General features: G+C 56.6%; 1 protein-coding gene across 4 annotated transcripts in view; it reads left to right on the top strand.

Moving 5' to 3' along the window:
• Positions 1 to 12,038, top strand: part of PKD1 (polycystin 1, transient receptor potential channel interacting) — a 46,631-nt gene that overhangs the window by 27,836 nt on the left and 6,757 nt on the right. For 2 of the 4 annotated variants that reach the window (XM_036021036.1, XM_036021035.1), the window contains exons 17-34: positions 293 to 436; positions 541 to 820; positions 902 to 1,115; positions 1,195 to 1,366; positions 2,136 to 2,288; positions 2,836 to 2,980; positions 3,152 to 3,772; positions 3,951 to 4,107; positions 4,379 to 4,631; positions 4,735 to 4,930; positions 6,402 to 6,572; positions 6,661 to 6,804; positions 6,894 to 7,104; positions 7,205 to 7,331; positions 8,476 to 8,592; positions 8,685 to 8,734; positions 8,968 to 9,152; positions 9,256 to 9,349. In XM_036021036.1, the coding sequence (XP_035876929.1) occupies positions 293 to 436; positions 541 to 820; positions 902 to 1,115; positions 1,195 to 1,366; positions 2,136 to 2,288; positions 2,836 to 2,980; positions 3,152 to 3,772; positions 3,951 to 4,107; positions 4,379 to 4,631; positions 4,735 to 4,930; positions 6,402 to 6,572; positions 6,661 to 6,804; positions 6,894 to 7,104; positions 7,205 to 7,331; positions 8,476 to 8,592; positions 8,685 to 8,734; positions 8,968 to 9,152; positions 9,256 to 9,349 (3,434 nt within the window). Of the gene's footprint in view, positions 1 to 292; positions 437 to 540; positions 821 to 901; positions 1,116 to 1,194; positions 1,367 to 2,135; positions 2,289 to 2,835; positions 2,981 to 3,151; positions 3,773 to 3,950; positions 4,108 to 4,378; positions 4,632 to 4,734; positions 4,931 to 6,401; positions 6,573 to 6,660; positions 6,805 to 6,893; positions 7,105 to 7,204; positions 7,332 to 8,475; positions 8,593 to 8,684; positions 8,735 to 8,967; positions 9,153 to 9,255; positions 9,350 to 10,777; positions 11,254 to 12,038 lie in introns of those variants that run through there. The other 2 variants (XM_036021038.1, XM_036021037.1) reach the window with 2 other exon arrangements.

Consider the following 12,038-nt stretch of genomic DNA (forward strand, 5'->3'; position numbering starts at 1 on the left):
TAGATACTGCAGAAAAATAAGCCCCCTGTGGTCTCTGCTCCTTTAGATGACCCCTGCCCTCAGATTGGGAGACCCAAAACCAGGTGAATGCACTGGGTGAGGGCCAAGCTCACTGTCCCTTGGGAACTTGGACTTTGGGCTATACAGTTGGCAGGGCTTACAGGAGTGCTTTCTCATCTGGGGCAAAGGCACAGGGAGAGGGAGAGACCACCCTGAGCAGATTCAGGTTGGCTTCAGAAGCAGAGATCCTGTCTCAGGGCATGGCCTCCCCATGATCCCACCCCATCTGCAGGTGCTGATCCGGAGTGGCCAGGTGCCCATAGTGTCCTTGGAGTGTGTGTCCTGCAAGGCACAGGGGGTGTATGCAGTGAGCCGCAGCTCCTACCTGTACTTGGAGGGCCGCTGTGACAACTGCAGTGGGGGAGCCAAGCGAGGGGTGAGCTGGGGGGGCCTGGGGGGGCAGGGCTGGGGGCGGGCCTTGTCTGAGCCCTGGAGGTGACCACAGCAGCCTGCCCTTGAATGATCATCTGCACCCCACAGCTCTGGGCTGCACGCACCTTCAGCAACCAGACACTGGTGCTGGACGAGACGACCACATCCACAGGCAGCACGGGCATGCGGCTGGTGGTGCGACGCGGCGTGCTGCGGGATGGCGAAGGCTACACATTCACGCTCACCGTGCTGGGCAGCTCTGGCCAGGAGGAGGGCTGTGCCTCCATCCACCTGTCCCCCAACCGCCCTCCGCTGGGGGGTTTCTGCCACCTTTTCCCACTGGATGCTGTGCACGCCCTCACCACCAAGGTGCACTTCGAGTGCACGGGTGAGTGTGGCCAGGCTGGGGAGTCAGGGGGCCACGCTGATGCTCATGGAGGGACTGAGGTGACCGTGTTGCGACCCGCAGGCTGGCAGGACGCGGAGGATGCAGGCGCCCCACTGGTGTACGCCTTGCTGCTGCAGCGCTGTCGCCAGGGCCACTGTGAGGAGTTCTGTGTCTACAAGGGCAGCCTCTCCACCTATGGGGCTGTGCTGCCGCCTGGCTTTGCACCCCACTTTGAAGTGGGCCTGGCTGTGGTGGTGCAGGACCAGCTGGGCGCTGCTGTGGTTGCCCTCAACAGGTGAGTAGGGTCCCTGGTAACAGGGCCTGGAGGGTGGGAGCGGGCCCGCTGCCTGCTTACCCACAGCCTCTCTGTGTAGGTCTCTGGCCATCACCCTGCCAGAGCCCCCGGGTGATGACCTGGGTGGCCCCCCAGACCTTACATCCTGGCTGCACAGCCTCACGGAGAGCATGCTGCCCAAGCTGCTGAGACAGGCTGACCCGCAGCATGTCCTCGAGTACTCACTGGCTCTCATCACTGTGCTCAATGAGGTCAGTTCCCTGGGGGAGTCTGCCCTCAGTGGGTAGGCACTGACTCAGAACAGTACTTTTACTGGGTCCTTGCATTCTTGCAAAGGGCTTTTCCCTGGGTCCTGAGAGACAAGAATCCCTTGAAATGACTTCTGCTTTTGCTCCCAGCCGCGTAGCTCCGTTGGTTAGAGCATCATCCCAATACACCAAGATTGCAGGTTCGATTCCCAGTTAGGGCATAAACAAGAAGCAACCAATGAATGCATAAATAAGTGAAACAACAAATCGATGTTTGTCTCTCTCTTCCTCTCTCTCTAAAATTGATAAATAAATAAACAGCCCTGGCTGGGTGGCTCAGTTGGTCAGAGTGTCATGCCGCACACCAGCACGGTTGTGGGTTTGACCCCTGGCAGGGCGCGCACCTAGGTTGCAGGCTCAATCCCCAGTTGGGGCACGTACGGGAGTCAACCAGTCTATGTTTCTCACATCGATGTTTCTCTGTCTCTCAAACCCATACAGTGTCCTCAGGTGAGGATTAAAAAAAGAAAGATCTCTGCTCTCAGCAGACCCCTCCATGGTCCCTCCTGTCCCAGACTTGCCCGACTTGCCTCTCCCTGTGCCCCAGACTTTCGTGAGAGCCTGGGAAAGCCCCCTTTCGCCCTTTAAAAGACAGAGTTTGGGTCACTGCCCACGTCATACAGTGCCTGCGATGGCCTTCACTGTGCCCAGCTGCATTGCTGCTAGGGCTGCCTGCTGCCCACTGATGGCTACCTTGGCCCACCTCCCACAGTATGAGCAGGGCCTGGCCGTGGTGGCAGAGCTGGACTCCAGGTGGCAGCTGCATGCCCAGATACGCAAGAACATCACAGAGATCCTGGTCTCCCTGCGGGTTAACACCGTGGACGACATCCAACAGATCACGGCAGTGCTGGCCCAGTGCATGGTAGGATGGGACCCGGGCATGAGGAGCAGCCCAGTTAGGGGTGACATGAGGAGGCCTTCCTGTGCCCTTTGCCTCCAGCCTGTGGTCACACCTGACCTGTCTCTCTAGCCCTGAGAGGCTGTTCACCACGTCACCCAGGACCCGGGAAGTGCCCGGGAGGTTGGGCACGCTACATCCAGGGTGGCAGGGGATTGCTACAGAAGCCTCAGCAGAAGAGAAAGGAGCAAAGAGCCTTCTGGGTGGGGGTTGCTTTGTCTGCCATGTGGCATCTGTGCCTATGTGTGTGCCTGGGGTCAGCCAGTAGGTCCATGTCACCTTGGACTTTGCTTGTTGGTAGGGAGGGGCCCCAGAAGGGTTCCAGCGGAGAGGCACCCTGGGGAGGCTACATTGGGATGGTTCAGAGGGACGGAATAGGGGTGGGCGGCCGTGGTCACGGAGGCCGCCCCAGAATCACGGTGAACGGAATGGAGCTGCGCTGAGCCTGGGGGCAGAAGGGGGCACCAGCAGGCTGCAGTGAGGCTGGACCCAGTGCCCAGACTCCCCGCAGGTGTCCAGCCGGGAGCCTGTGTGCCGCTCGTGCCTGAAGAAGACACTGCACAAGCTGGAGGCCATGATGCGCGTCCTGCAGGCCGAGACCACTGCAGGCACCGGGACGCCCACCGTCATTGCCGACAGCATCCTCAACATTACAGGTGTGGGCTGGGCCCTGGGGGCACGTGGTGCTTCCTCCTCCTTCCATCTCTTTGCCCCCTACCTCTTCTCCAATTCTCTCCCCCAACCCCTCCTCTCATTCCTCCCCGTTTCTCTCCTACCAACCTCTCCCCCAATACCCCCACCTCTCCTCTCATGCCCCCCATCTGCAGGTGACCTCATCCACCTGGCCAGCTCAGATGTGCCGGACCTGCAGCCCTCAGAGCTGGGGGCTGAGTCACCTTCACTGATGGTGGCATCCAGGGCCTACCACCTGTCGTCGGCCCTTATGTACATCCTCATGCGCTCCCGTGTGCTCAATGAAGAGCCCCTGACCTTGGCAGGCGAGGAGATTGTGGCACAGGGCAAGCGCTCAGACCCGCTGAGCCTGCTGTGCCAGGGCAACGCCTCAGGCCCTGGCTGCCACTTCTCCATCCCGGCTGCCTTCAGTGGGGCCCTGTCCAACCTCAGCGACGTGGTGCAGCTCATTTTCCTTGTTGACTCCAACCCCTTTCCCTTCGGCTACATAAGCAACTACACTGTCTCCACCAAGGTGGCATCCATGGCCTTCCAGACACAGGCTGGTGCCCAGATCCCCATTGGGCGGCTGGCCTCGGAGCGCGCCATCACCGTGAAGGTGCCCAACAGCACCAGCCAGGCTGCTCCGGGCCACCGCATCCCTGCTACTTCCGCCATCGTGCCGCCCAGGGCCTCAGTCGGCGCCGTGGTTACCCCCAACCGCAGCAAACCTGAGGCTGGGCTGCACCTGCAGCTCGTCTACACGGTGCTGAACGGTGCGTGCTGTGGGCGGGGCACTGTGCTATGGGTGGCCAGGGAGGAGCCGGTGCCCTGCCCACGGCCCCCACGGGCAGGCAGTGTGGTTCCTCTGGCTCCTGTAGCAGGGAGGGTTTGTGGGTTCTCAGGGGTGCCCCCAAACGGGCAGTTGTCCAACTCTGCACATGCCGCCCCTAGAGCACTACCTGCCTGAGGAGCCGGAGCCCTATCTGGCCGTCTACCTGCACTCGGCCCCCTGGCCCAACGAGCACAACTGCTCTGCCAGCAGGAAGATCAGCCTGGAGGCACTGGCAGGCGAGGACCACAAGCCCTACACCTTTTTCATCGCCCCAGGGTGAGGAGCTGGGAGTGGCCTTTGTGCTGGTGGGTGGTTGGGTCTGACAAACCAGTTGGAGACTCGTTGGCATGGGCGGGGCCGGCCTCTAAGGGTGAGCTGGGTGTGATCAAATCTGTGTGCCAAGACTGCGTGGGCCCCCTGTGTGAGCAGGTGTGCAGCAGAGGGACTGGGGAGAGGCCAGGAGTGGCTGTAGTTGAGAACGCTGCTCTGACACGGGGCCAGGGCCTTGGCAGCATGTGGCTGTGACACTCCCCCCTGCTTCTCCCAGGACCGGTGACCTGGGTGGAAGTTACTACCTGAACCTGACCAGCCACTTCCACTGGTCTGCGTTGGAAGTGTCCGTGGGCCTGTACACGTCCCTGTGCCAGTACTTCAGTGAGAAGGAGATGATTTGGCGGACGGAGGGCCTTGTGCCCCTGGAGGAGACCTCGCCCAGCCAGGCTGTCTGCCTCACCCGCCACCTCACTGCCTTCGGAGCCAGCCTCTTTGTGCCCCCCAGCCATGTCTACTTCATCTTCCCTGTGAGTGGCACCATGGTCCTGAGCAGTGTGGAGGCCCCGGCTCTATCCTGAGACAGTGAGGCAAGGGCCGTGCTTCCTGGGCCTGATGGGTCTGTCTCCCCAGGAGCCTGCCTTGGACATGAACTACATCGTCCTGCTGACGTGTGCCATGTGCCTGGTGACTTATGTGGTAATGGCTGTGATCCTGCGTAAGCTGGACCAGCTGGACATTAGCCGGGTCCGTGTCATCCCTTTCTGCGGGAAGGGGGGCCGCTTCAAGTACGAGATCCTGGTCAAGACTGGCTGGGGCCGAGGTTCAGGTGAGGGGAGGGCGCCCCTTTGCCAGGCTCCCAGGCCGCTCTCCTTCGGTCTCTCTGGCCACCTTCCCCAATAGTGGTCATCATAGTAGATGACACAAAACAAGGACTCACTTTACCAAATGCCGTGCGAAGTAGTAGCTTCCCGATCCTCGCAGTGACCTGCGGTCCTTCCTGAGAATGCGAACACCCGCTGTGTGCTCACTTCACAGCCTCACGGGACCTCCTAGCGCGTGCGGGCTGTGGGAGCGAGCTTCAGGCTCGGTGGGGGAGTGGTTATTAAATGGTAATAGGTAGTCATGAAAGCAGTAAAGATGATTTCTAAGACGTCAAAAGCCATTGGTTACAAACATATAGTTAGTACAGTGTAACTTGGAACTTTTAGTTAGTACAGCATACTTAAAACGTTAGATGCACTGGGGATTAAAGTGTTTTATTTCTTTGCAAAGAACCTTGCAAGAATAGCTTGAACAGTGTTCTCTCAGGTGACTCGTGATGTGGAGCGAACGTCTTTTCTGTGCCTGGGCGAATTGCCAGTCCCGGCAGTTCTCGCTGGCGCCCTCCATATTGCGAAACGCCTTGGAGAGTTCTTGTAACAGGAAGTTTTTGCTGGTGTCAGTTGCTCTGTGACATCTTTATCCATTTTGTCACAGCCACTGTCATTTATGCTAGTAAGTTTGTCACTGATGGCTTTTCTAGAGTCTCTTTGGCTGCTGCTTCAGTAGTTCGTTTACCTTTTTAAAAAATATTTATTTATTTATTTATTTATTTTTAGAGAGAGGGAAAGGAGGGAGAAAGAGAGGGAGAGAAACATCAGTGTGTGGGTGCCTCTCGCATGCCCCTACTGGGGACCTGCCCAACACCCAGGCACATGCTCTAACTGGGAGTCGAAGCAGTGACCCTTTCAGTCCACAGGATGGCGCTCAGTCCACTGAGCCACACCACCAGGGATGTGGTTTGTTTACCTTTGATTCAGATTTCATGTCCAGCATTACCAGTTTTCATTTCTTCGCTGTACTTTCATCTTTGCTGGCCCGTAGCCCCTTTCAATGACCCATTCTTATAAAACACCACGTGGGTTTACCTCTAAGAGACGGCAGCACCACTGCACACCCGGTGGTCTGTGGGAACGGAAGGATGCACAGTGACCTGTCGTCAGCAGGCTCTGGAAGAAGGGACATGATTGGTCACTGTTGAGGCTGAGCATCCCTATTTACATAGTGGACTGAAGAGCTAGCAGCCAAGTTTATATTTACTCAGTTACAGTTAACATACCACCATAACAGACATAGGAATCGTATCGTTGGGAGCTGTGTTTACTTAAGAAATTTAGGTAACCGAGATTTGTATTTATGAGAGCTGCGCAGAGTGAGGACTGCCTGCACTTGAATGAAGACAGGAAAAAAATTTCTGGGGTCACATGTCTGGTGGGCAGCCAGCCCAGAGTCCCACTCCCTGTCCTTTCATCCCCCAGGTACCACAGCGCATGTGGGCATCATGCTGTACGGGGCGGACAACCGGAGTGGCCACAGGCACCTGGATGGGGACAGGGTCTTCCACCGCAACAGTCTGGACATCTTCCAGATCGCCACCCCTCACAGCCTGGGCAGCGTGTGGAAGATCCGAGTGTGGCACGACAACAAAGGTCTGGGTGGGCTCCGGCTGCTGCCTCTCTGCCCCGCCCCGCCCTTGGGGAGCCCCGAGCCCTGACCCAGCCCCTGCCCCCTCCGCAGGGCTCAGCCCCGCCTGGTTCCTGCAGCACGTCATAGTCAGGGACCTGCAGACGGCTCGCAGCACTTTCTTCCTGGTCAATGACTGGCTGTCAGTGGAGACTGAGGCTAATGGGGGACTCGTGGAGAAGGAGGTGCTGGCAGCAAGTAAGGCCCAGCCCCCTTTCACCCCCGCAGGATGGAGGAGGGGCTAGCGCCTCTGGCCTCCTGAAGCCCCTCCCGTGTCCTTTCTGTAGGTGAGGCTGCCCTGCGGCGGTTCCAGCGCCTCCTGGTGGCTGAGCTCCAGCGTGGCTTTTTTGACAAGCACATCTGGCTCTCCATATGGGACCGGCCTCCTCGGAGCCGCTTCACTCGAGTGCAGCGAGCCACCTGCTGCGTTCTCCTCATCTGCCTCTTCCTTGGTGCCAATGCCGTGTGGTATGGGGTCGTGGGAGACGCTGCCTATAGGTGGGTGCCTGTTGGGGCTCGAATGTAGTCCCTGTGCCCAGTCTCTCTTGTTCCCCCGCCCAGCCTAACCCAGTGAGGTCTCTCCTCTCCTGCCACATAGCTCGGGGCCTGTGTCCAGTCTGATCCCGCTGAGTGCTGACACAATTGCCGTTGGCCTGGTGTCCAGTGTGGTTGTCTACCCCATCTACCTGGTTATCCTGTTCCTCTTCCGGATGTCCCGGAGCAAGGTGGGCTGGGGACCTCGGTGCCCTGGAAGGTAGACCCTCATTTCCTCTGCGAGGGGCTGTGCTGTCCGGTTTGGCAGCTGAAGAGGGAAAATCAGCAAGGCCTTTAGCTAGAGAAAAAAGAAATTCATATTAGTGAGGCTACGAACGAGTGAGGGGCTGTCACTACCAACGGCACAGAAAGGGACAGATCCGACAGGGAGTTCTGTGCACTGCTGTAGGTCGGCCCACTGGGTAACTTAGAACAAACGAGCAAGTTCCTAGAGAGACAAACTACCAAAACTGACTCAAGGAGAAACAGAAAATCTGAGCGGGCCTGTAGCAAGTAAGGAGGTTGAATTAATTATTTAAAACCTCTCTTGGATAAAAGCCCAGGTGGCCTCGCTGGTGATTATACCAAGCAATCACAGAAGAGTCAGTGCTCCCCCCAGACTCAAAAAACGTGCAGGGGAGAAAGCACTTCCTAACTCACCCCGAGAGGCCAGCGCTGCCCAGCAGCACAGCCAGATAAGGCATCACAAGAAGAGGGAACCACAGACCACTCTCGCTTAGGAATATGTGGGTGAACATCCTCAACAAAACAGCAAATCAGCCCTGGCTGGTATGGCTCAGTGGACTGAGTGACGGCCTGAGAACCAAAGGGTCACTGGTTCCATTCCCAGTCAGGGCACATGCCTGGGTTGTGGGCCAGGTCCCCAGTGGGGGACACATGAGAGGCAACCATCCACTGATGTTTCTCTCCCTCTCTCCCTCCCTTCCCCCTCTCTAAAAATCAAAAAATTTTTAAAAACAACTCATCAAAATCAAATCCAGCAATTCATAAGACAGTACTGTACTTTTGGCTGAGAGGGAGGCACCCCGGGAATCCAGTGCAGTGATACTAGCCATGGGCAGCTGTTTATGTGTGTATTTAAATTAAATAAAATCAGTTCCTCAGTTGTACCAGGCACATTTAAAGTGCTCCATAGCAGTGTGCAGCTAGTGGCTATTGTGACAGAGTGCAGAGTGCAGATACAGAATGTGTACATCACTCCAGAACATTCTCTAGGAAAACACTAGCCTAGACACTGCCCTCTCGGAAGGCTGTATGCCTCCACGGAGCAGGGGCCAGAACTGCCCCCCGCTGACTACCTGCCTCTCCCTGCAGGTGGCTGGGCGCACAAAGCCTACCCCCACAGGGCAGCAGATCCTGGACATGGAGAGCTACCTGGACTCTTCTGTGCTGGACAGCTCCTTCCTCACCTTGCCCGGGCTCCGAGCTGAGGTGAGGACCCCGGAGGGGCTGCGCCTGGGTTGGAGGGCCCCACAGCCTCTGGGCAGCCCAGAGTCTGAGGCTCTCTCTGTACGTCTCAACAGGCCTTTGCTGGACAAGTGAAAAGTGACTTGTTTCTGGATGATTCCAAAAGGTGGGTGTCCCTGGAGAAAACGTGAGCCTCGTGTGGGCCATCCACACGTGGGCTGCATCACGGCGTCCGAGCTGCGTGCGCCGCATCGCGTGTCCCTGCCTGGTGTCCAAGAGCCCCGGGTGTCGGCACGTGCTGTGCCGGGGGCGTGCTTGCGCAGAAGGCCCGCGTGTCTGTGTGACTGCGTGTGCAGATGCGTTCCCTTGGGCCCCCTTACTGACCTCTGTCGTTCACAGCCTGGTGTGCTGGCCATCCAGTGAAGGCACATTCAGTTGGCCAGACTTGCTAAGTGACCCATCCATCATGGGCAGCACCTTGCAGCGGCTGGCACAGGGTCGGATGGGCCACATTCTGGGCCCGGAGGAGGACGGTCTCTCCCTAGTCAGCCCCTCCTCGCCTGCCAAATACTTTTCAGCTTCAGGTGAGCAGGGGTGGGGAGGTGTCCACAGGTTCTCCCCAAGAGGGTTCGGAGGCTCGGGGTGGGAGGAGCCCACACCCTCACTGACACATTCTGCTTTCTCTAGATGAAGACCTGATCCGGCAGGTCCTGGCCGAAGGGGTCAGCAGCCTGGCTGCCACCCAGGACACTCAAGTAGAAGCAGACCTGCCCGCTGGCCTGTGAGCGCCCAGCCACGGGGGAGGGGGGGCATGTGTGGGGACCCAGGCCAAGAAGTCCTGCCTGTTGCATGGGACTGGCTTCATGTCGTCCAGACCTGTGTCCCCAGCGTGGAGCTGGAGTGACACGGTCTGTCCTCTGAGCCCCTCCCCTGTGGAAGGGGCTTCACGGGGTCGGCTGTGGCCCAGCGAACATTCCCTGGGAGAGGGACGTTTGAGGCACAGAAAGGGTGGCTGTGGTGAGGGATCCTTGGCAGGTTTTTAAATATCCCATTTTTTTCTTTTGAGACTATTCTGATTTTATGTTTCTTAGAATTTCTTATTACTAACGAGATTCATTAGAATTACCTTCTTTCCTCATGTATGTTATTTTAATATCCATGTTTCCATTACTTTTAACTCTTCTAATTTTCAAGCAACCAAAAATTACTTGAGATGCATAAAATGATCCAGCACACAGAGAAAAAGGGAACGTTTTCTCCAATAATTTTATGGCATGATGGCATTTTTAAGAAGAAATTGCCAATTGATTAAATGCCACGGCATAGTGAGATCCTGGGGTAGTAATTATAAGCTGAGCACCCCAAATCTGCAGCCCACACGCTTCCTGATCCTGGTGCAAACGTCGACCGTCTGTCTGACAGCTCCCCTCTCATGGATATTTAGGGTGCAGAGTAGACGTAACAGGCTGGTCAGAGCACTTGTTTTCTCCATTGAGACATTTCCATCCCCTAGCCCCAAATCCTGCGTTCTGCAACCTCCCTCACACAGCCTCCTTCTCCATCGCCCTTGCACCTCCCATCCAAGCGTCATCTTCTGACCAGACCCTCCAGGGCCGCCTGGGCACAGCCCTGTTGCTCCACCTGCCACAGAGAGAGCCTGCTCCCCTGGGCGGGCCCTGTCCTGGCGCTGCGGAGACGCTGGTCAGCTGTGGAGACGCTGGTCAGCTGTGGCTGTGTGCTGGCTTCCCCCAACTCCAGGCTCAGGACAGTTCAGGCTGCAGGCGCCTGGGTGTGGGCTGCTGGTGGAAGGCCTCTCTTCTCCCCGTCTGGGCCTCCCCACTGAGCTGCTCAGACGTCCTCAAAGTGTCCCCAGAGCAGGGCATCCAAGAGACCAAGGCAGAAGCCACTTTCCTTGCCACCCAGCCCTGTTAGTCATACATTTTCATTCCACAATATCCTCTTGGTTTCTCCACGGGAGGAAACCACGCAGAGGTGTGAGGCCTGGAGGGCAGGGTCACTGGGGCATCTTGGAGGTGAACCACCAGGACTGGGTGCACTCCTTACATGCTCCACCAGCTGTACCCAGTTTGGCCCCAGGCTGCCTCAGGCCCTGTCCTGCCATTGTCCCTCTGTCACCCACTTCCCTTCAGCTACAGCATCCCTCGCCTTTCTGCCTCCGTCTTTTGTATCTGCTGCCCCCTCTGCCCAGGCTGCTCCTCCACACGACAAGAGTGTCCTGGTCTACTTTCTTCGGGTCTTCACTCAAAGCTACCTAATCGGAACCTTCCTGCCTGCCTGCCTGCCTGGCGCAAATAGAGTACGGTACACACACGTGCGTGTGCATGCGACCCGGCCTGTCTCGTGCCTGCTTCCTGTGCGTTAAGCGATGCGCATGCTCACTGTGTGCTTCCCACACCGTGTGCATACATTACAAGTGTGCAGACTTTGTTCATTTTCCCAACGCCTGGAACAGGCCTCAGCCCTCAGTAGGGGGTTGGCATACTTGTTGACAACTGAAGGAATCAGTGAATGCCACCCAATACCAGACACGTCTTTGCTGTCATACAGCTTAGAGTCAAACGTAAAATTCTATGTGTATTCCATACTGTACCCACCATATGACCTGGTACAACGTATTTATAGGCACATGTAAAATACAAGCATGCACATATAGAAAGACAACTAGAAATAACCATTAACGCTGCTGTTCTTGCATGATGGAAATGCCGGTATTGTCTGTTCTTTTTTCTTTCTTTTTTTCCCCCATAAATGCAAACATTTAGTAAACTGTGTGGGGCTGGGGTGGGGTAAATTTGCCGCATGTTGGGGATACCAAAGCTGGACCCATGGTGGAGGTTGGACTCACTGCCTTTTTGTGGGGGAGGGTGGCAAGATTCCTTACAGAACTGCGGAAAACAGTTTCCTCAGTGTGGCCAGAACGGTGGCCTTGGGGCCTTCTCTTGGTGTCTGTCGCTCAGTGACAGCTCTCAGAAGCTGTCAGCACTCACTGTCTTTATGGGCTTGTTATTCCGAAGTGGTAGCCTTTGGTTGGACACACAGATCTGTGTACATGGTCTTCACAATGTGGCACATTTGTTTAATCTCTGTTTCTGTATGGCAATTTTCTGGGTGAACTGTCGGAGCTGTGCCTGGATGATCTTGCAGCGGTGACTTTAAAACTGATGCATGTTTTCCTCTCACTTCTCTGTCAGGTCCGAACCTTGATTTTGAGGCTGTCTCTGAAGTTGGTTATGAGTGCCTGGTCTCTCTGCCTGCTCTCGTTAATGGTTTTGATCAGCTCCTGGGCTCTCTTCCTCAGGACTTTTTAAGATTTTATTTTTAGTCCTGGCTGGTGTGGCTCAATGGATTGAACTGAACCAGCCTAGGAACTAAAGGATCACTGGTTCAATTCCCAGTCAGGGCACATGCCTTGGTTGAGGGCCAGGACCTCAGTAGGGGGCACGCAAGAG

Source organism: Phyllostomus discolor, chromosome 3, assembly GCF_004126475.2.
Source record: "Phyllostomus discolor isolate MPI-MPIP mPhyDis1 chromosome 3, mPhyDis1.pri.v3, whole genome shotgun sequence".
NCBI lineage: Eukaryota > Metazoa > Chordata > Mammalia > Chiroptera > Phyllostomidae > Phyllostomus > Phyllostomus discolor.